This window comes from Scyliorhinus canicula, chromosome 5, assembly GCF_902713615.1.
Source record: "Scyliorhinus canicula chromosome 5, sScyCan1.1, whole genome shotgun sequence".
NCBI lineage: Eukaryota > Metazoa > Chordata > Chondrichthyes > Carcharhiniformes > Scyliorhinidae > Scyliorhinus > Scyliorhinus canicula.
In genome coordinates this window covers 224,977,992-225,001,971 of record NC_052150.1, presented here as the reverse complement: position 1 = coordinate 225,001,971, position 23,980 = coordinate 224,977,992, and the positions used below count along the sequence as shown (strand labels likewise).

The 23,980-nt window shown below is 48.2% G+C and overlaps 1 protein-coding gene across 2 annotated transcripts in view; it reads left to right on the top strand.

Annotated features, from left to right (window-relative positions):
* LOC119966625 (uncharacterized abhydrolase domain-containing protein DDB_G0269086-like) overlaps positions 1 to 23,980 on the top strand; it is a 229,516-nt gene that overhangs the window by 177,796 nt on the left and 27,740 nt on the right. Inside the window, exons 24-27 of one of the 2 annotated variants that reach the window (XM_038798628.1) lie at positions 3,288 to 3,326; positions 5,996 to 6,034; positions 7,575 to 7,613; positions 14,071 to 14,199. In XM_038798628.1, coding sequence (XP_038654556.1) covers positions 3,288 to 3,326; positions 5,996 to 6,034; positions 7,575 to 7,613; positions 14,071 to 14,199 — 246 coding nt within the window. The remainder of the gene's footprint in view (positions 1 to 3,287; positions 3,327 to 5,995; positions 6,035 to 7,574; positions 7,614 to 14,070; positions 14,200 to 23,980) is intronic. The other variant, XM_038798629.1, reaches the window with a different exon arrangement.

Genomic DNA, 23,980 nt, shown 5'->3' with positions numbered 1-23,980 from the left:
AGCTAAACCAGCTTGTCTAAAACAGGGAGGCCAAAGTCTGAGCTTCCCTTTCATGGATCATTGGTGTCAATTTTATTTAATCAAAAAAAGTCACTTGCACAACATCTCTGGCCAACTTTAATTGATCGAAATCCGCTTTTTAACATATGCTTCAATTTATCTATATGTAGATCACAGTGGAGCTTTTTTTTAGAGCTTATAATATGCACAGGTGTCCCAAGAAGGCTTAAACACACAGTTATTCTGTCAAATAAAACCAAGGCACAACGCAGCGTGCAGTACATCAGTCCCAGCCGGGACCATCTGAAGTGCCGGTTCCCCATCGGATGGGGAGGGAAACTGCAGGGGATGGGCACAATGGAAATGTGCAGTTCGTGCAAGGAACAGCTACTGCGTGTCCTTGATAAGTCTGTACCTGTCAGGCTGGGAGGAAGTGGTTGAGCCAGGGAACCGTGGTTTACTAAAGTAGTTGAATCACTTGTGAAGAGGAAGGAGGAGGCTTATGTCAAGATGAGACGTGAAGGTTCAGTTAGGGCGCTCGAGAGTTACAAGTTAGCTACGAAGGACCTAAAGAGAGAGCTAAGAAGAGCCAGGAGGGGACATGAGAAGTCTTTGGCAGGTCGGATCAAGGATAATTCTAAAGTTTTCTATCGGTATGTCAGGAATAAAAGAATGACTAGGGTAAGAGTAGGGCCAGTCAAGGACAGTAGTGGGGAGTTGTGCTTGGAGTCCGAGGAGATAGGAGAGGTGCTAAATGAATATTTTTCATCAGTATTCACGCAGGGAAAAGACAATGTTGTTGAGGAGAATACTGAGATGCAGGCTACTAGACTAGAAGGGCTTGAGGCTCATAAGGAGGAGGTGTTAGCAATTCTGGAAAGTGTGAAATAGGTAGGTCCCCTGGGCCGGATGGGATTTATCCTAGTATTTTCTGGGAAGCTCGGGAGGAGATTGCAGAGCCTTTGGCTTTGATTTTTATGTCGTCATTGTCTACAGGAATAGTGCCAGAAGACTGGAGGATAGCAAATGTTGTCCCCTTGTTCAAGAAGGGGAGTAGAGACAACCCTGGTAATTATAGGCCAGTGAGCCTTACTTCTGTTGTGGGCAAAGTCTTGGAAAGGTTTATAAGAAATAAGATTTATAATCATCCAGAAAGGAATAATTTGATTAGGGATTTCAATACGGTTTTGTGAAGGGTAGGTCATGCCTCACAAACCCTTATTGAGTTCTTTGAGAAGGTGACCAAACAGGTGGATGAGTGTAAAGCAGCTGATGTGGTGTATATGGATTTCAGTAAAGTGTTTGATAAGGTTCCCCATAGTAGGCTATTGCAGAAAATACGTAGGCATGGGATTCAGGGGGATTGAGCAGTTTGGATCAAAATTTGGCTAGCTGGAAGAAGACAAAGGGTGGTGGTTGATGGGCAATGTTCAGCCTGGAGTTCAGTTACTAGTGGTGTACCACAAGGATCTGTTTTGGGGCCACTGCTGTTTGTCATTTTTATAAATGACCTGGAGGAGGGCGTAGAAGGATGGGTGAGTAAATTTGCAGATGACACTAAAGTCGGTGGAGTTGTGGACAGTGTGGAAGGATGTTGCAGGTTACAGAGGAACATAGATAAGCTGCAGAGCTGGGCTGACAGGTGGTAAATGGAGTTTAGTGCAGAAAAGTGTGAAGTGATTCATTTTGGAAAGAGTAACAGGAAGACAGAGTACTGGGCTAATGGTAAGATTCTTGGTAGTGTGGATGAACAGATATCTCGGTGTCCATGTACATAGATCCCTGAAAGTTGCCACCCAGGTTGATAGGGTTGTTAAGAAGGCGTACGGTGTGTTAGCTTTTATTGGTAGAGGAATTGAGTTTCGGAGCCATGAGGTCATGTTGCAGTTGTATAAAACTCTGGCGCGGCCGTATTTGGAGTATTGCGTGCAGTTCTGGTCGCCGCATTATAGGAAGGATGTGGAAGCATTGGAAAGGGTACAGAGGAGATTTACCAGGATGTTGCCTGGTATGGAGGGAAGATCTTATGAGGAAAGGCTGAGGGACCTGAGGCTATTTTTGTCAGAGAGAAGGTTAAGAGGTGACTTAATTGAGGCATAAAAGATTATTAGAGGATTAGATAGGGTGGACAGTGAGAGCCTTTTTCCTCGGATGATGATGTCCAGCACGAGGGGACATAGCTTTAAATTGAGGGGAGATAGATATAGGACAGATGTCAGAGGTAGGTTCTTTACTCAGCGTAATAAGGGTGTGGAATGCCCTGCCTGCAACAATAGTGGACTCGCCAACACTAAGGGCATTTAAATGATCATTGGATAGACATATGGATGATGAGGGAATAGTGTAGATGGGCTTTAGAGTGGTTTCACAGGTCGGCGCAACATCGAGGGCCGAAAGGCCTGTACTGCGCTGGAATGTTCTATGTTCTATGACTAGCTTTCAACTGCCCCACCTGTTAGGCTTGCCCCTCAGTGGGGGAGCTCGAATTCCCGTACCCCACGGGGAGATCAATTGGGACCCCGTGGGCCTCATGAGGGTTTTATCTGGGGATCTGCTGTCTTCCTTTCTTACTTCTTGTATCTAGTTTTAATGTATGCTCCTTGATTTTATGGCCATTCAACAGGAAATTGTTTGGCAAGATATTCCCTCCGCCGCCCCGGAAGATCAAGCCGCCATGTCTTGCGGGGCAGCGGAGGGGAAGACGGCAACCGCGCATGCGCGTGTTGGCACCTGCCAACCTGCACATGCGCGGCTGACGCCACGTAGGTGCTGCCGGCCGCGTGATTCTCGGCGCGCTGCTTTGATGCAAGCATCAAGGCCCGGCGCCCGAGTTTCGCGCACCGCTGCTCCTAGCCCGCCCCCCGGGGGGGAATAGGGGGCGAGGAGCGGCCTCTGAACAGCGGAGTGAAACACTCCGGGTTTCACTCCAGCGTCGGCTGCTTCTCTCCATTTTGGAGAATCGCACCCCCTGCCTCTCTCAAGCCATCAAGCACCACAGCACACTGGCTGTCGGTAGGCTGAGGTCTACTTGCTGACGTGCTTACATTTTTACCACTTTCAAACACCCTCTCCCACATCTCCCAAACACTCTACTCCAGGTTAAAATTCTCCCAATCTGTGCCCCAAAGCATCCCTAACCCTGAATACCCGAACTAATACAGAAACCCCTACAACACCTTTTATTGAGAATACGTACTTGTTCGAAACAATTATTTTTTGACGTAATCATTCAGTATATTTAACTTTAACTAAGATTGCAACTAAAAATTTCTACTGTGTTCAAACAGAAAAATTACAACGTGAGGAACAACAGCTTGAGGACATGAGTAAGTATGAAAATGAGAATTGGATACACAGAAGCTACTTGAACCTACGTTCAAAAACTTAATGGCACAAGGGACAGCCAGCCAAAAGCACTGAGGGGCTAGTCAAATTTGGAGACGGTAAAAACCAAGTGCATGAGTTTAATAAGGGGTGAAAATTACTCTATTTGCCCTATGATGACTATATTTACAGTCGATTGTCAATTAATTCTCAGTGGCAGATTCTGCTACCAAGCCCTAAGTAACTAACTGATACCCAAAGGATTATTTTGGAGACTACTCAGTGAGTCTGATGAGTTGATAAAAGCAAATTTCTGGAATCTGAAACCAAAGAGAAAATGCTGGAAAATCTCAGCAGGTCTGGCAGCATCTGTAGGGAGAGAAAAGAGCTGACGTTTCGTGTCCAGAAATCCTGCCCTGATTTGATCGACCAAAATGCATCACCTCACATTTATCCAAATTAAACTCCATCTGCCATTCATTGGCAATCTTGTATAATCTTCTTCACACTACCCACTATACCACCGATCTTGGTGTCATGGGCAAGCTTCCGAACCATGCCTCCTAAATTCTCATCCAAATCATTAATATATATCGTGGACCCAGCACCGATCCCTGAGGCTCACTGCTGGTCACAGGCCTCCAGTTTGAAACACAACCCTCCACAACCATGCTTTGGCTTCAGCCGCCAAACCAATTTTGTCTCCAATTGGCTACCTCACCCTGGATTCTGTGAGATTTAACCTTTTGCAACAACCTACCACGCGGTACCTTGTCAAAGGCCTTACTAAAGTCCACGTAGACAACATCAACTGCACTGTCCTCATCTCCCTTTTTAATTACCCCTTCAAAAAACTCAAATCAAATTTGTGAGGCATGACTTTCCCCTTACAAAGCCATGCTGACTTTCCTTAATTAGCTTTTGCCACTGGGACCGCAACGTCCTCAAGTAGGCTATTTAAAAAGAATAACCTAAATACGCTGGAATGTTGTCACAGTGGTTAAAAAAATACAGTAAAACTAAAAACAGTCCCGAAGCCTTTACCCCTCACATCCACACAAGCCTCCTTCTGCATCCAAGTCAAGTCATGCCACCTTATTCCCCCAAACAGCCCATCCATGGCTCTTCAGATCCTCAATGCCAACAGTGTCAATGCATGCAAACCCATGATCCCCATGGGCCTTATAGTCCCTCTGCCATGTTTCTGCCAGCTCATTCTAACCCGTGCTCCACCACCCACCACTTTTTGTCCTTACACCCTCCATGCCAGGCTACCCACCAAGGGAAGTCCTCAAGGTCTAATAATAATAATCTTTGTTATTGTCACAAGTAGGCTTACATTAACACTGAAATGAAGTTACTGGGAAAATCCCTGACTCGCCACATTCCGGCGCCTGTTCGGGTACACAGGGAGAATTCAGAATATCCAATTCATCTAACAGTACGTCTTTCGGGGCTTGTGGGAGGAAACTGGAGCACCCGGAGGAAACCCACACAGACACAGGGAGAACGTACAGACTCTGCACAGACAGTGACCCAATCAGGAATTGAACCCGGAACCCTGGCCTTATAAAGCAACAGTGCTAACCACTATGCTACCCCTATACTAAGATGAATAAAATGAAGTTCCAAATGTCTATTACAGACTTCTCAATATTAAAAACGACTATTACTGATGCATGCGTCTGCAATGCATTTGATTCCCTTCAAGTACTTAATCCTTTCTTCAAAAAAATGGATCATGGAAGCAATCAAAGAGAATTAATGCTCTAATGATAGCCATCTAGCCTCTTCAACATAAATAAACTGAAATTGCAAGCACTGATTTTTTTTCAACTGAAAACTGGCTGTGTTTTTTTATTTAAAGGCAAGGGTATTGAAATGACATGACAGTTCCAAAGATGATATCCACTTTACATGCACTAGGGGCACAATACCTCTGTACAGAACTCTTAAGTTTTGAACTTTCTCTTTTATAGCTATTGAATCGTGTTTCAGAAATCCGAATGATCAAAATTGTATGAAAGAAGTTGCACTTTTAAATCTGCTGCTGCCTCCATGAACCATAGATGTAATAAATACTTCATACCCTGTTCCATTCCTTGCCAACCCCCCCCTGCCCGAAAAAACCCCAACAAATCCCCCAGCGAAAATAGTGGGTGCTGGGTTCAGAAGTGGAATTTCCAGATTCTGGCTTCCATGCCACGGAGCCTTTCCAACTTTCAGAAAATTCACCCATTTACTCTGCCTCTCTCCTCGGATGCATTATGACTTGGCGAGAATTTCCAGAAGTTTCGGTTTTACACCATATCCAATTCATACTTTATGAAACATCCAAATATAGCATTGGCTTGGGCAGCACGGTGGCGGAGTGGTTAACACTGCAGTCTCAGGGTGACGAGGCCCCAGGTTCGATCCCGGCTCTGGGTCCGTGTGGAGTTTGCACATTCTCCCCGTGTCTGCGTGGGTTTTGCCCCCACAACACAAAGATGTGCAAAGTAGGTGGACTGAACACGCTAAATTGTCCCATAATTGGAAAAAATCAATTGGGTACTCCGAATTAATAGAAAAAAAAACATAGCATTGGCTTATACTTTGGATTTTATTTGTAGCCTTGTTGAGGTATTTTGATCATTGAGGTTAAAACTGACATCTCTGTTATTTGAAACAGAGAGGGAACAAGAAGAATTGGAGGCCTTTGAACAACTTGGTAAGTAACATATTGAAATAAGATTTGATGTAAAAACAGTTTGGAATTGTTTTCAATACTGAATAGCCCACTGCTAATCTAAATCAATGTTTTTTAATGAAAATCACTCATCAGATACAGATATTGCTGTAGTGTCATTTTTTTAAGCCACATGCATTTGGTTTAATAAAAAATGATGCCTTTTAATATTGGTAAATATACTTCATTATGCATATTTATTTATCTTTGACTTCATCACCCATAACATGTCTTACAGTAGCTTCTCAACTTAAGCCCAACAGTTCCTGTAATTATGAGAATTAACAACACAGAAGAAGGCTCATCGTGGCTGTGCCTGCTCTCTGAAGAGTTGTTCACTTTATCCATGTCAGGCTATCCACCATGGGAAGTCCTTAAGATCTAATAATAATTATAACCTTTATTATTGTCACAAGTAGGCTTGCATTAAAACTAAAATGAAGTTACTGGAAAAATCACCTTGCCGCCACACTCTGGCACCGGTTCAGGTACACAGAGGGAGAATTCGGAATGTCCAATTCACCTAACAGTAGGTCCTTCAGTACTTATGGAAGGAAACCGGAGCACCCAGAGGAAATCCACGCAGGCACAGGGAGAACGTGCAGACTCCGCACAGACAGTGACTCAATCGGGAATTGAACCCGGAACCCTGGCACTGCAAAGCAACCGTGCTAACCACTGTGCGGCCATGCTACCCTTATGCTAAGATTAATAAAATAAAGTTCTAAGTGTATATTACAGACCTCACGATATTAAAATCAACTATTGCTGACACATGCATATGCAGTACATTTGATTCCCTTCAAGTACTTAATCCCTTCTTCAAAAAAAAGGATCATGGAAGTAATAAAAGAGAATTAATGCTATAATGATAACCATTGAGCTTCTTCAACATCAACCAACTGAAATTGCAAGCACTGATTTTTTTTTTCAACTGAAAACTGGCTGTTTTTTTAATTTAAAGGAAAGGGTATTGGAACGACTTGACAGTTCCAAAGATAATATCCACTTTACATGCGCCAAGGTGCACATTACCCCTGCACAGAACTCTGTTAAGTTTTGAACTTTCTCTTTTATAGCTATTGAATCGTGTTTCAGAAATCCGGATGATCATAATTGTTTGAAAGAAGTTGCACTTTTAAATCTGCTGCTGCCTCCATAAACCATAGATGTAATAAATACTTCATACCCTGTTCCATTCTTTGCCCACTCCCTCACCCCCAAAAAACCCCCAATAAATCCCCCAGCGAAAATAGTGGGTGCTGGGTTCAGAAGTGGAATTTCCAGATTTTGGCTCCCATGCCACGGAGCCTTTCCAACTTTCAGAAAATTCACCCATTTACTCTGCCTCTCTCCTCGGATGCATTATGACTTGGCGAGAATTTCCAGAAGTTTCGGTTTTACACCATATCCAATTCATACTTCATGAAACATCCAAATATAGCATTGGCTTATACTTTGGATTTTATGTGTAGCCTTGTTCAGATGAGGTTAAAACTGACATCTCTGTTATTTGAAACAGAGAGGGAACAAGAAGAACTGGAGGCCTTTGAACAACTTGGTAAGTAACATAAGAACATAAGAATTAGGAGCAGGAGGAGGCCATCTGGCCCCTCGAGCCTGCTCCGCCATTCAATGAGATCACGGCTGATCTTTTGTGGACTCAGCTCCACATTCCGGCCCGAACACCATAACCCTTAATCCCTTTATTCTTCAAAAAACTATCTATCTTTACCTTAAAAACATTTAATGAAGGAGCCTCAACTGCTTCACTGGGCAAGGAATTCCATAGATTCACAACTCTTTGGGTGAAGAAGTTCCTCCTAAACTCAGTCCTAAATCTACTTCCCCTTATTTTGAGGCTATGCCCCCTAGTTCGGCTTTCACCCGCCAGTGGAAACAACCTGCCCGCATCTATCATATCTATTGCCTTCATAATTTTTAATGTTTCTATAAGATCCCCCCTCATCCTTCTAAATTCCAATGAGTACAGTCCCAGTCTACTCAACCTCTCCTCATAATCCAACCCCTTCAGCTCTGGGATTAACCTAGTGAATTTCCTCTGCACACCCTCCAGTGCCAGTACGTCCTTTCTCAAGTAAGGAGACCAAAACTGAACACAATACTCCAGGTGTGGCCTCACTAACACCTTATACAATTGCAACATAACCTCCCTAGTCTTAAACTCCATCCCTCTAGCAATAAAGGACAAAATTCCATTTGCCTTCTTAATCACCTGTTGCACCTGTAAACCAACCTTCTGTGACTCGTGCACTAGCACACCCAAGTCTCTCTGCACAGCGGCATGCTTTAATATTTTATCGTTTAAATAATAATCCCGTTTGCTGTTATTCCTACCAAAATGGATAACCTCACATTTGTCAACATTGTATTCCATCTGCCAGACCCTAGCCCATTCACTTAACCTATCCAAATCCCTCTGCAGACTTCCAGTATCCTCTGCACTTTTTGCTTTACCACTCATCTTAGTGTCATCTGCAAACTTGGACACATTGCCCTTGGTCCCCAACTCCAAATCATCTATGTAAATTGTGAACAATTGTGGGCCCAACACGGATCCCTAAGGGACACCACTAGCTACTGATTGCCAACCAGAGGAACACCCATTAATCCCCACTCTTTGCTTTCTATTAATTAACCAATCCTCTATCCATGCTACTACTTTACCCTTAATGCCATGCATCTTTATCTTATGCAGCAACATTTTGTGTGGCACCTTGTCAAAGGCTTTCTGGAAATCCAGATATACCACATCCATCGGCTCCCCGTTATCTACTGCACTGGTAATGTCCTCAAAAAATTCCACTAAATTAGTTAGGCATGACCTGCCCTTTATGAACCCATGCTGCGTCTGCCCAATGGGACAATTTCTATCCAGATGCCTCGCTATTTCTTCCTTGATGATAGATTCCAGCATCTTCCCTACTACCGAAGTTAAGCTCACTGGCCTATAATTTCCTGCTTTCTGCCTACCTCCTTTTTTAAACAGTGGCGTCACGTTTGCTAATTTCCAATCCACCGGGACCACCCCAGAGTCGAGTGAATTTCGGTAAATTATCACTAGTGCATCTGCAATTTCCCTAGCCATCTCTTTTAGCACTCTGGGATGCATTCCATCAGGGCCAGGAGACTTGTCTACCTTTAGCCCCATTAGCTTGCCCATCACTACCTCCTTAGTGATAACAATCCTCTCAAGGTCCTCACCTGTCATAGCCTCATTTCTATCAGTCGCTGGCATGTTATTTGTGTCTTCAACTGTGAAGACCGACCCAAAAAACCTGTTCAGTTCCTCAGCCATTTCCTCATCTCCCATTATTAAAACTCCCTTCTCATCCTCTAAAGGACCAATATTTACCTTAGCCACTCTTTTTTGTTTTATATATTTGTAAAAACTTTTACTGTCTGTTTTTATATTCTGAGCAAGTTTACTCTCATACTCTATCTTACTCTTCTTTATAGCTTTTTTAGTAGCTTTCTGTTGCCCCCTAAAGATTTCCCAGTCCTCTAATCTCCCAGCAATCTTTGCCACTTTATATGCTTTTTCCTTCAATTTGATACTCTCCCTTATTTCCTTAGATATCCACGGTCGATTTTCCCTCTTTCTACCGTCCTTCCTTTTTGTTGATATAAACCTTTGCTGAGCACTGTGAAAAATCGCTTGGACGGTTCGCCACTGCTCCTCAACTGTTCCACCATGAAGTCTTAGCTCCCAGTCTACCTTAGCTAGTTCTTCTCTCATCCCCTTGTAATCACCTTTGTTTAAACACAAAACACTAGTATTTGATTTTACTTTCTCACCCTCCATCTGTAATTTAAATTCCACCATATTGTGATCGCTCCTTCCGAGAGGATCCCTAACTATGAGATCATGAATCAATCCTGTCTCATTACACAGGACAAGATCTAGGACCGCTTGTTCCCTCGTAGGTTCCATTACATACTGTTCTAGGAAACTATCGCGGATACATTCTATAAACTCCTCCTCAAGGTTGCCTTGACCGAACTGGTTAAAACAATCGACATGTAGATTAAAACCCCCCATGATAATTGCTGTACCATTTCTACATGCATCAGTTATTTCTTTGTTTATTGCCTGCCCCACCATAACGTTACTATTTGGTGGCCGATAGACTACTCCTATCAGTGACTTTTTCGCCTTACTATTCCTGATTTCCACCCAAATGGATTCAACCTTATCCTCCATAACACCGATGTCATCCCTTACTATTGCCCGGATGTCATCCTTAAATAACAGAGCAACACCACCTCCCTTACCATCCACTCTGTCCTTCCGAATAGTTTGATACCCTTGGATATTTAACTCCCAGTCGTGACCATCCTTTAACCATGTTTCAGTAATGGCCACTAAATCATAGTCATTTACGATGATTTGTGCCATCAACTCATTTACTTTATTCCGAATACTACGAGCATTCAGGTAAAGTACACTTATGTTGGTTTTTTTACCTTTGTTTTGAATCTTAACATCTTCAGTTGTATTCCTTTTGTTATTACTGGACCTATTCACTGAGCTCCCCTCAGTCACTGTACCTTGTATTGTCGCCCTTTTAGATTTTTGACTATGTCTTCTCTGCCTTGCACTTTTCCCCTTACTTCCTTTTGCTTCTGTCCCTGTTTTACTACCTTCCAACTTCCTGCATCAGTTCCCATCCCCCTGCCACATTAGTTTAAACCCTCCCCAACAGCTCTAGAAAACACCCCCCCCAGGACATCGGTTCCAGTCCTGCCCAGGTGCAGACCGTCCGGTTTGTACTGGTCCCACCTCCCCCGGAACCGGTCCCAATGCCCCAGGAATTTGAATCCCTCCCTCTTGCACAATCTCTCGAGCCACGCATTCATCCTATCTATCCTGACATTCCTACTCTGACTAGCTCGTGGCACTGGTAGCAATCCTGAGATTACTACCTTTGAGGTCCTACTTTTTAGTTTAACTCCTAACTCCCTGAATTCCGCTTGTAGGACCTCATCCCTTTTTTTACATATATCGTTGGTGCCTATGTGCACCACGACAGCTGGCTGTTCACCCTCCCCCCCCCCAGAATGTCCTGCAGCCGCTCCGAGACATCCTTGACCCTTGCACCAGGGAGGCAACATACCATCCTGGAGTCTCGATTTCGTCCACAGAACCGCCTGTCTATTCCCCTTACAATTGAGTCCCCTATCACTATAGCCCTGCCATTTTTCTTCCTGCCCTGCTGTGCAGCAGAGCCAGCCACGGTGCCATGAACCTGGCTTCTGCTGCCTTCCCCTGGTGAGCCATCTCCCTCAACAGTATCCAAAGCGGTATATCTGTTTTGCAGGGAGATGACCGCAGGGGACACCTGCACTGCCTTCCTACTCTTGCTCTTTTGGTCACCCATTTTCTATCTCCCTCGTTAATTTTAACCTGCGGTGTGACCAACTAGCTAAACGTGCTATCCACGGCCTCCTCAGCATCGCGGATGCTCCAAAGTGAGTCCATCCGCAGCTCCAGAGCCGTCAAGCGGTCTAACAAGAGCTGCAACTGAACACACTTCTTGCACGTGAAAGAGCCAGGGACAGTGGACATGTCCCTGAGCTCCCACATCGCACACGAGGAGCACGACACGGGTCTGGGATCTCCTGCCATGTCTTAAACCTTAGGTAAACTTATACAACAACAATTTCAAAATAAAAATAAATAAATTAGGCAATGAAAAGGAAAACTACTTACCAGGGTTAAAAAGCACCTCCTTACACTCTGCACCGAATTACCTCACTGCACCAAATTACCAAGTTGCAATCCCCACTCTGGATGAGTCTCACTCAGGATGTGTGTCCTTGAAAAGCGCTAGCTTACTGAGTGCGCTCTCTATCTGTCTTGTATGCAGACCTCAGCTAATCGATGACTCAAAAAATACCTAAACTTCAAAGAGAAGAATACAATACATATGGAAATAAGATTTGATGGAAAAACATTTTGGAATTATTTTCAATACTGAATAGCCGACGGCTAATCTAAATCAATGTCTTTCAATGAAAATCTCAACAGATACAGATATTGCTGTAGCGTCATTTTTTTAAGCCACATGCATTTGGTTTAATAAAAAATAATGCCTTATAATATTGGTAAATATACTTCATCGTGCATACCTATTTATCTTTGACTTCAACCATAACATGTTTTACAGTAGCTTCTCAACTTAAGCCCAACAGTTCCTGCAATCATGAGAATTAACAACACAGAAGAAGGCTGATAGCTCATCGTGACTGTGCCTGCTCTCTGAAGAGTTGTTCACTTTATCCCAGTCCCCCTCCTCTTCCCATACAGTCCAGAAAAATCTTCCTTTTGAATTATAAATATCCAATTCACTTTTGAAAGTTCTTATTCAATTTGCTTCCACCACTCATTCAATCAATGTGCTCCAGACTTTAAGCTGAAATAGACGATGGGGGGGATTCTCCCACAATTGGCGGGATGGCCCGACGCTGGCGCCAAGAACGGCGCGAACCACTCTGGCATCGGACCAACCGGAAGTTGCGGAATCCACCGCACTTCCAGGGGCTAGGCCGGCAGCGGAGGGGTTGGTGCTGTGGCAATTGGCGGCGAAGGGTCATGGCGGGTTGGCGCATGCGCAGAACCACCTACGTGGTTCCACGCATGCACAGACTGGCCGCCGTGTTCATGCACATGTGCAGGGAGGTTCTTCTCCGCACCGGCCATGGCGGAGCCCTACAGAGGCCGGCGCAGAAGGAAGGAGTGATCCCCACGGCACAGTCCCGCCCGCAGACCGGTGAGCCCCAATTGCAGGCCAGGCCACTGTGCCCCCCCCCCTACCCGGGACCGGATCCCCCCGCCCCCCCCCCCCCCCCCTCACCCCGGGCATTCCCCCCGGCGGGGGGTCGGAGAATCCCGCCCCCGATGTTCACAGTCAAATGCCTTGATGGGAGCATTTAGCATTTAGCGGTCTCCTTTGTTCACGGTAACATTTGTTTGAGGTATATAACCTCTGAACTGTCTCAATAACGTGGACCTGTGGTGGACTCTCCTCTTGTGGATGAATCCAGAAGGAGGGGGGATCTGTTTGAAAATGAGGGATCGCCCTTCTGGGACAGAGATGCGGAGAATATGTATCTCTCAGAGAGTGGTGTGCCTCAGCAGGCAGTGGAGGCAGGGTCATTGAATATTTTTAAGACAGATGTAAATGGATTCTCATTAGGCAAAGGAACCAAAGGTTTGCACGGTAGATGGGAATGCAGAATTCAAAACACAAACAGATCAGATATGATCTTATTGCATGACAGAGCAGGCTTGAGGGGCCGAATGGCCTGTTTCTGCTCCTGCTTTGTATATTTGTATGTATTCACAATTTTCAATCCTTTTCCAGAAACGAGCCGCTGGAATAGCATATTTTAAAAATATCAGATTCAAAACTGCCCAGAATTTTTCATGAGGTTTTTTTTTTAACCCATTCATTGATTTCAATTTACATAACAAGGTAATGCCTCGTCATTTCTGGATGTGGGCTGTCATCAGGCAAGATTCAGAGCACTAAATATGGAAATCAATCAACTCCATTAGAAACCTATCAGTACAGCTATGCAGGGGAGGCGATGGCGTAGTGGTATTGTCACTGGGCTAGTAAACCAGAGACGCAGGGTCATGCTCTGGGGACTCAGGTCCAAATCCCACCACTGCAGATGGTGAAAAATGAATTCGAAAAAAATCTGGAATTAAAAATGTCTAATGATGTCCATGAAACCATTGTCGTTGGCCTATAGGGAAGGAAATCTGCCGGCCTTCCCTGATCTGGCCTACATGTGACTCCAGGCCCGCAGCACTTAAGTGGCCAATCAAGGGCAATTAGGGATGGACAATAAATGCTGCTCACATCCCATGAACAAATTTTTTTAAAAATAGCATCAATAGCTTGTGCTTTGAAGATTAGAAATAATAATGGTGAGATGTTTTAATTATCAATGCTACAAATAAGCACATGTTCATTATTTATCAACAGAGAGGGAGATGGAGGAGAAAGAGGCTAGTGACCGAGCTGCTTGTGAACGAGCTGCTTGTGAACGAGCTGCTTGTGAACGAGCTGCTCAAGAACGAGCTGCTCAAGAACGAGCCGCTCAAGAACAAGCCGGTAAGTAATGGATTGAAATAAGATTTGATGTAAGAAGTGTCTCAGTTTTATTTTCTTTATCCTAGAATTTACAGTGCAGAAGGAGGCCATTCGGCCCATCGAGTCTGCACCGGCTCCACCCTATCCCCATAACCCAGTAACCCCACCCAACACGAAGGGCAATTTTGGACACTAAGGACAATTTATCATGGCCAATCTACCTAACCTGCACATCTTTGGACTGTGGGAGGAAACCGGAGCACCAGGAGGAAACCCACGTACACACGGGGAGGACGTGCAGACGCCGCACAGACAGTCACCCAAGCCGGAATCGAACCTGGGACCCTGGAGCTGTGAAGCAATTGTGCGATCCACAACGCTACCGTGCTTTCAATGGATGGCACGATGGCAAAGTGGTTAGCACTGCTACCTCACAGCGCCGAGGACCTGGGTTCAATCCCGGCTCCGGGTCACTGTCCGTGTGGAGTTTGCACATTCTCCCTGTGCCTACGTGGGTCCCACCCCCAAAACCCAAAGATGTACAGGGTCGGTGGATTGGCCACGTTAAATTGCCCCTTAATTGGAAAAAAAGAATTGGGTATTCTAAATTTATTTAATAAAATAAAAGTTTTATTTTATGTAGTAATCTCCGGATGGTCCAGGGGTAGCACTTCTGATATAAATTCAATGTTGTCCAATAACAAATGTCCTGCTTTTCTGTGTTGTAAAGCTACATGAAGTTCAAGGGGTGCATCCATCCGTTATCAGTGTACTTAGCTGGGCCATTACTAGATTGGCTTCAAACACTTGATCCCCTTGGAGAGGCATACAAACATGAATCATACCTTATAGTTGCGCATTTTCAGTCATTCCCTTGCTGAACATTCAAGACTCCAAGACACTATTGCAAGAAGATCAGAGGAGCTTTTTCAGTGCCTTGTCAATGTTTAACCCTGAAACAACACAACACAAGAATTGATCATGCATTTAGTTGCCTTTTGAGGGACTTTACAGCACGCCAATTAGAGTCACAGAGCCGTACAGTACAGAAGAGGCCTTCGGCCCATTGAGTCTGCAGCGACAAAACTACACATTGGGCTAGATTCTTCCACTCTGCCTGCCATGGGCGAGACACTGACAATGTAAAAATCGACCCACCTCAAGCAGGATTCTCCAGTCGCCGGGCAAACACGGCCGGAGAATCCCATCCAAGATCTACTTTTCACTTTCACTTGTTATGGGCCAGGGTTTTATGGAGTCCACCTGACCTATGGCATTTAGTTGAATTTAGTTGGGATGAGCACAAGAGGTGCCTTTTAGGTGTTATTCAACAGACTTCTTAGGTGCTTTTAATCGTAAAAGAAAGCTTTATTCTACGAATTTAGTTCACATTTGTAAAAACACACACAGCAAGAATTTTTATCCATTCCAAACATAAGGACCCCACACAGCGACAGTATTCTATGTATAACCCTTAATGAATTCCCCTTTAACTGTTCCAATTCAGAAACAAGATCCCATAAATCAAAAAAATCTTTCTACCAAAACAGCAGGTAGCTATAATCAATGCGTTTCTTCCTTGGAACAACTCTTTAAAATGAAAATAGAGGGACAGGAAAAAATACTTCTGTTCTCTGAGTCCACAGCAGCCAAATCTAAAAGCGAAAATAAAACTCACAAGAGCCACAGCCCAGCTCCACCCACACAATTACATCACTGAAGCCATGTGACAAGACAAAAACCTTTCTTAAAGGTACACTCCCATGACACACCTCAGAATTGGTGTGTATATAGTAGAGAATTGGGAGAGATGGGTAATTTAACATCAACTACACTTTACACTCTTGGCTTTTGTAATTAATAATATTACCTAATAATTAATAATAATTTTAATTAATAATATCACCAGGTTCGAATCCCACCTTGACAGATTTGAATTCAATAAAAATCTGGAATTAAGAGCCTAAAGGTGATCATGAAACTATTGTCGATTGTTGTTAAAACCCATTCGGTTAACTAATGTCTTTTAGGGAAGGAAATCTGTAGTCCTTGCCTGCTCTGGCCTACATGTGACTCCAGATCCAGTTTTTCTAGGCCTCCCAACAGAGATTGTACAAGAGGGCAGAATATTAATCGGAAAAATAGAGGGTGAAGCAAGTGATCGACCATAAGCCATTACTGGGTCTTTTCAGGAAAGATAAGCCCTCACCATCCAGGGACTCGGTGAGGGGGCAGTATTAGTCCTTGTTGTTGGCAGCTTCCAACCATGTTTTTCAGCACTGGCCTGGGACACAAATTGAGAATGCGGATGTATTAAGTCGCCTGCCCCTACCCAAGTGCATTCCGGCGCCACCTGTACCCCAGGAGATCATTCTTACTTTAAATCTCTGAGACACTCTGCCAGTATCCATTGGGTACATCTGTAACAGAACCCAAAAAGACCCTGGACAGGATTCTTGGTTAGCCGCTGCCAAAATTGGCAAATGCGATTTGGCGGAGTATAGCTTCCGACGCCAAAATCGCGGCAGGCGCTGATTTGACTCCAAATCAGGATTCTCTGTCACCTCGAAAACGGCTTCAATAAATTTCACTCCGCACGTATAGGAGGTACTGTTTGCATATCATTAGTGGGCCTGGTATTTACCAGGGCTTCAACAATTCTCCATCGCTGATGTGCCACATTCCCGAGGGCGCCGTTCACTTGCGCTTTTAAAAATGATGAAACCGGCGTGGCGGCTGCTGAGGGAGAGAGGAGGTACGGAAGGTGTCCAACATCGCCATAGTTTGCTGACAATTGAGCCGCTGGCCGGTGGGGGCTTCTGCCAGGGCTGGGGGGAACCGTGGAGGGTGGTCAGGAGCCGGCAAGACAGCCATGCAGCTGCGCACACCGCTAACAAGCCCACTTTGATGCCACGGGTCGTACAGGTGTCCTTCTCGGGCAGCCCGCTAGCCCAGCAGCCCTCTGGCCCCAGCCGGCCCATCAGCTGTGTGGGCGCGCTCCAGCACAACAGGGTACAATCTTTTTGTCTGGAATAAGTGTGAGTAGGGAGTGTAATGTGGATGCACGGCTGCAGCTTGTCAGTTTCCCGTGTGGCGATCAAGGACCCGGCAAATCCTGCACCGTTTTTCATTGGAATCGATTGTGTGCCACACGGCACCAGTGTTAGCCCCTCAATGGTAGCGGAATCCATCCAGGTCCGGCGCTTGTCTTCCTGTCATAAAAGTCCACGGATTCTCCATTGGCGTCAACACTGGGGGCGGGGATTCTCCGCTCGCCGAAACCGGGAAGCGTGATTGAGCAGAAAATAGCTTCCGATGCCAAAATCGGGGTCGGCGCCGGTTTGATGCCAAGTCGGGAAACTCCGGCATCCAGAAAATGGCGTAAACCTGTCGCTCTCCACACGGGGTCAAAGTGCAGTAAGCATATCATCAGCGAGCCAGACATCATTCTCCGGGGCCTCTGAGATTCTCTGCCTCCGATGGGCCGAGTTCCCGACAGCGTAGTTCACTTGTGGTCTCACAAATTGTGAAGCTGGCTGCTGAGCGAGAGAGAGAGAGAAGGTGGGAAATGGCGTGGAGTGACTGCGGGCTGCCGGCCCAGACACTGGCCTTGCTGGCTGCTGAGCGAGAGAGAGAGAGAAGGTGGGAAATGGCGTGGAGTGACTGCGGGCTGCCGGCCCAGACACTGGCCTTGCTGGCTGCTGAGCGAGAGAGAGAGAGAGAAGGTAGGAAATGGCGTGGAGTGACTGCGGGCTGCCGGCCCAGACACTGGCCTTGCTGGCTGCTGAGCGAGAGAGAGAGAGAAGGTGGGAAATGGCGTGGAGTGACTGCGGGCTGCCGGCCCAGACACTGGCCTTGCTGGCAGCTGAGCGAGAGAGAGAGAGAGAGAAGGTGGGAAATGGCGTGGAGTGACTGCGGGCTGCCGGCCCAGACACGGGCCTTGCTGGCTGCTGTGGGGGCCCCTGCCAGAGCCAGGGGAGGGGAGGGGGAGGGGAGGGGACAAGCCAGGTCAGGCAGCTCGGCTACCCCCCCCCCCCTCACAGGACTGGGACAATGCTCCAGCACCGACCGCCATTACGGTGGCCATCTTGCTGCGCGGTTACTGACCACCCATCTCGGCACCTGGTTCTACGGAGTGACACCGGCAGTATGGGTGCGCCCACCCCCACACAACAACCCTTCCACAGCTACCCCCTCACCACCAAACACCCAGCCCAACTGGCTACCACCAACTGGCAGACCACCCAGGGCTATACCCACAGCAGCCTCCAGTGAGGGCAGTGTGAGGTAACAGTGCCCCTGGCAGCTGGAACAGGTGCCAGGATTGGGGAGTCCATCGGTGCTGGATACCGATGGGGCAGGGATGCGGGAGGGACATGCGTGGGCAGAGCCCGCAGTGCCAACCGGGGCCACTGCGTCACCCATGGAACCTGGCTGGGCCCGGGATTATGCGCAATGCTAACATGTTGACCTTCCACCCCCTGCAGACAATGGCGTTTGGCTTTCAACCAACAATGCTGGCCACCCTGGCAATGACCGCAGCTCTGCGAGATGCACTGCGGCCATGTGAGTGGGGGCCCACTCGGAGAGGAGGGGAAAGCTGCAGCAGTGGAGCGGGCAGCAGCAGAGTGGCCAGCAGAGAAATGTGCTGCAGAGGAACGGGCTGCAGAGGACAGGTGGCAGCCGCACAGGCTGGAGGGCTGGCCGCCCAACAGTCGAGGAGGCTGTGCTGCCAAGGAGGTGCCCCATGAGGCCTTGTGTGTACCAGCAGCACCTGTCATTCGAGGACCTGCCGGACCGGGCATGCTGTCGGAGACCCCGGCTGAGCAGGGAGACAGTGCGACACATCTGCCATATGATGACAGACGTGGTACGGCGGGATATGGGGGTGGACACCCGCTCCTGGGGACCGTCAAGGTGACGGTCGCCCTGAACCTCTAGGCGACGGAGTTATTCCAGTCGCCGAGTGGGAACCTAACCAGGACCTCACAGACCTCAGCACACAGGTGCATCCGCACCGTCACGGAGGCCCTAGATGCCTAGGCGGACCGTTACATGAAAAATGAAAATGAAAAATTATTATATTCTAGAAAGGATGTGGAAGCTTTGGAACGGGTGCAGAGGAGATTTACCAGGCTGTTGCCTGGTATGGAGGGAAAATCTTATGAGGAAAGGCTGAGGGACTTGAGGCTGTTTTCGTTAGAGAGAAGAAGGTTAAGAGGTGACTTAATTGAGGCATACAAGATGATCAGAGGATTAGATAGGGTGGACAGTGAGAGCTTTTTTCCTCGGATGGTGATGTCCAGCACGAGGGGACATAGCTTCAAATTGAGGGGAGATAGATATAGGACAGATGTCAGAGGCAGTTTCTTTACTCAGAGAGTAGTAAGGATGTGGAATGCCCTGCCTGCAACAGTAGTGGGCTCGCCAACACTAAACGCATTTAAATGGTCATTGGATAGACATATGGACGACAAGGGAATAGTGTAGATGGGCTTCAGAGTGGTTTCACAGGTCGGCGCAACATCGAGGGCCTGTACTGAGCTGGAATGTTCTATTGTCTATTATCTATTACTGGCCCTAACACTATGCCTAGGTGGTTTCCCCAGACGGTTCAGCAGCAGTGGAGGCGGCCCTGCTGTCACTCCTGCTCTGCGACAAGGGTCCCTGTTTGAGATACCGTCAATTACGACACCGAAGGGAAGATTGGTAATTCAAAGGCTTTAATCATCTGAGAACTGAAAAGCAGCCGAGAAGTGTGCTCACCACATGCTGCCGAGTGAGCCTCATCTTATATACCATTTCCTAAGGGCGGAGCCAGAGGCGGAGTCCCCCAGGGTTCCAAGGCCGGTCTTAAAGGGCCAATGTATTAAAGTAAGGTACAGTTACAGCAGCGATACATCACATTCACCCCCTGTTTTAAAAAAACACATAGTCCATCGGGGGTGAAGTGGAGTTATAAGTTCAGTCTTGTGGGTGGTCTGACCGTCCGTGCTGACCTTCTCCTCTCCGGTGGTGGTGCATCGGTTTCGATGGTGGTATATCCGGGAGCACGGTTGACTGAGCCATTGCCAGCCTTGGAGCGGGGGGGTATCCGGGGTGACTAGGGTGATCGGTGCCGGTGTCGGCTGGGGGGCAGGGGACGCTATGGGGGGGGGCGCTGTCGGTGCGGGGAGGGGAGCATCGGTAGGAGGGGGGGGGCTCAGTGGGGAAAGCGTCGGGGTCGGTGGGAGAGCCAGCGGGTGCCAGATCTCGCAGGGAGACGGTATCCTGCCTGCCGTCGGGGTGCTCGACGTAGGCGTATTGAGGGTTTGCATGTAGCAGTTGGACCCTCTCGACTATTGGATCTGTTTTATGGCTCCTCATTTGTCTCCGGAGTAGGATTGGACCCGGAGTCGAAAGCCAACGCAGAAGCAAGACCCCAGAGGTGGACATCCTGGGGAAGACAAACAAACGATTGTGAGGGGTCTCGTTCGTGGCCATACAGAGGAGCGACCTAATGGAATGTAGGGCATCGGGTAGGACCTCCTACCAGCGGGCAATTGGGAGACTCCTTGACCGTAGGGCTAGGAGGACGACCTTCCAAACTGTCGCGTTCTCCCTCTCCACTTGCCCGTTTCCCCGCAGGTTATAGCTCGTCGTTCTGCTCGAGGCGATGCCCTTGCTGAGCAGATACCGACGCAGCTCATCGCTCATGAACGATGTACCCCGGTCGCTGTGGATATAAGCGGGGAAACCAAACAGTGTGAAGATGCTGCGCAGTGCCTTGATCACGGAGGCCGAGGTATATCGGGGCAGGGGACAGCAAAAGGGAAGCGGGAGAACTCATCGATGACGGTGAGGAAATAGATGTTGCAGTTGGTGGACGGGAGGGGCCCTTTGAAGTCCACACTTAGTTGCTCAAAGGGCCCAGAGGCTTTTATCAGGCGGGCCCTGTCTGGTCGATAGAATTGCGGTTTGCATTCCGCACAGATCTGGCATGCCTTAGTCATGGCCTTGACCTCCTCTGTGGAGTAGGGTAGGTTGCGGGACTTGATGAAGTGGGCAAGCCGGGTGACCCCCGGGTGGCAGAGGTCATCGTGGATGGCTCTCAGGCGGTCTTTTTGCACGTTGGCGCTCGTACCACGGGACAGGGCATACGGGGGCTCGTTGAGCTTCCCCGGGCAATATTTAATATCGTACGTATTGGTGGAGAGCTCTATCCTCCACCTCAGAATTTTGTAATTCTTTATTTTGCCCCGTTGTGCGTTATCGAACATAAAGGCGACCGACCATTGGAAGGGAATGGCTTCGTCCACCATGTGCATGGCGGCCTTGATGATGCTGGCCTTGAAGTGGCTGAAAGCCGACTGGGCCTCAGCCGTCAGAGGAAAAACCGTGGTCTTAATGAGTGGCCGGGCTTTGTCCGCATATCTGGGGACCCACTGGGCGTAATAGGAGAAAAGCCCCAAGCACCGTTTGAGTGCCTTGAGGCTACGGGGGAGCGGGAGTTCCTTAAGGGGACGCATGCGGTCAGGGTCTGGGCCTAGGACCCCGTTCTCCACGACGTAGCCGAGGATGGCTAGCCGGGTTGTGTGGAACACGCATTTCTCTTTGTTGTAGGTGAGGTTGAGGGCCCGGGCAGTCTGGAGGAACTTCCTCAGGTCAGCGTCGTGGTCCTGCTGGTCATGGCCGCAGATGGTGACGTTGTCCAAGTACGGGAAGGTCGCCCGTAAGCCGTACTGGTCCACCATTTGATCTATCGCCCTCTGGAAAACGGAGACTCCGTTTGTAACACCAAAGGGTACCCTGAGGAAGTGAAACAGCCGACCGGCTGCTTCAAAAGCCGTGTAGGGGCGGTCCTCTGAGCGAATAGGGAGTTGGTGGTAGGCCGATTTTAGGTCGACCTTGGAGAATATCCGATACTGGGCGATTTGAGTCACCATTTCAGCTATGCAGGGAAGTGGATAAGCATCGAGTTGTGTAAAGCGGTTTATGGTCTGGCTATAATCCACTACCATTCATTGCTTTTCCCCGGAGCGGACTACCCATATTTGGGCCCTCCAAGGGCTGTTGCTGGCCTCTATGACCCCCTCTTTTAGTAGCCGCTGAACCTCCGACTTGATGAAAGTCATGTCTTGGGTACTGTACCGGCGACTCCTGGTGGCGACGGGCTTACAGTCGGGAGTGAGGTTCGCGAAGAGGTGGGGTGGCGCAACTTTGTGTCGCCAGGCTGCAGACCGAGTGGGGGCAGGGGTCCGCCGAATTTCAGTGTCAGGCTCCGGTGGCTGCACTGAAAGTCCAGACAGCAGCAGGGGGAGGGCGCAGAGTCGAGGAAAGATGTAAAGTTTAAAAAGGGTGTATTCAGCGCCATGAATTGCGAGGCCAGCGACAGAATACCCCGTGATTTGGACCGAATGGGACCCAGAGGCGAGGGTGATAGTTTGGGAGGCGGGGTGGGTGCGCAGCGAGCAGCGCCTTACCGTGTCTGGATGGATAAAGCTCTCCGTGCTCCCGGAGCCGAATAGGCAGGGAGTGTCGTGGCCGTTGATTTGTACCCGCATCATTGAGTGCTGCAGGTGCTTTGGCCGCAATTGATCGAGCGTGATCGCTCCTTGTTGCGGGTAGTCAGAGTCCTCGGTTAAGTCGGACTCACAAAATGGCCGCCTGGAGTCACAAAATAGCCGCCGCCGTCGGTCGCACGTGTCGGGGTTTGAAGATGGCCGCCGCCAAGATGGCTGCTCCCATGACTCGAACGAAGTCGATGATGCGTCGGAAGTGGACGTGTCCGGCCGCCGCGCGGCCGCGTTGCGGGGCCTGTGAGGCCGGGAGCTTGATTTCTGAGCCTGGTGAGGATTTTGTTTGTGGCCTTTGGGCCCAGCCAGGCAGACTTTAGCGAAGTGCCCTTTCTACCCGCAGTCGTTGCAGATCGTGGAGCGGGCCGGGCAAAATTGAAGTGGGTGCTGGCCTTGCCCACAGAAATAGCATGGGGAACCCCTGGAGTGAGCGGATCACCGCGCGGTGCAGGCCTGTAGCGTGGCCGAGTCTGGAGGGGATCGAGAGGGGCTCGCAAGGTCCGCGGAGTATGTACGGAGGTTACGGTGGGCCGTTTCTAGGGAAGAGGCGAGCGTTACCGTGCCTTGGAGATCCTTTGCCCCGTCTTCTAGGAGCCGCTGCCAGATGTACGAGGACCTGATACCGGACACAAAGACATCGCGGATATGCAAGTTCATGTGGGCTTCTGCCGTCACTGCTTTATGGTTGCAGTTCCTCGTGAGCGCAGTGAGTCTCTCCACGTACTCGTCCAGAGTTTCCCCCGGAACGCTGGCTGCAGTTTGAGAGCAAATGTCTGGCGTGTACCTCGTTAATCGGCTTTACGAAGTGTTTCTTCAGTATCTGGACCGGTTTCGTAGGTCGTAGCGTTCTCGATCACGCAGGAGAGTTGGTGGCCCACCCGGGCATGTAGTAATCTCAGCTTGCGAGCGCCGTCGACATCAGTCGCTGAGGAGTCAATATAGTCCTCAAAGCACCGGAGCCAATATTTAAACATTTCCGGGGCTTCCGCCGACCGAGCGTCCAGGTTCAGTTTCTCCGGCTTTAGAGCGCTGTCCATCTTGTTGTGTCTGATGATTAAGTTGAGATACCCTCAATTACGACACAGGAGAGAAGATTGGTAATTCAAAGGCTTTAATCATCAGAGAACTAAACAGCAGCCGAGAAGTGTGCTCACCACATGCTGCCGAGTGAGCCTCATCTTATATACCGTTTCCTGGAGGCGGAGCCAGATGCGGAGTCCCCCAGTGTTCCAAGCCCGGTCTTAAAG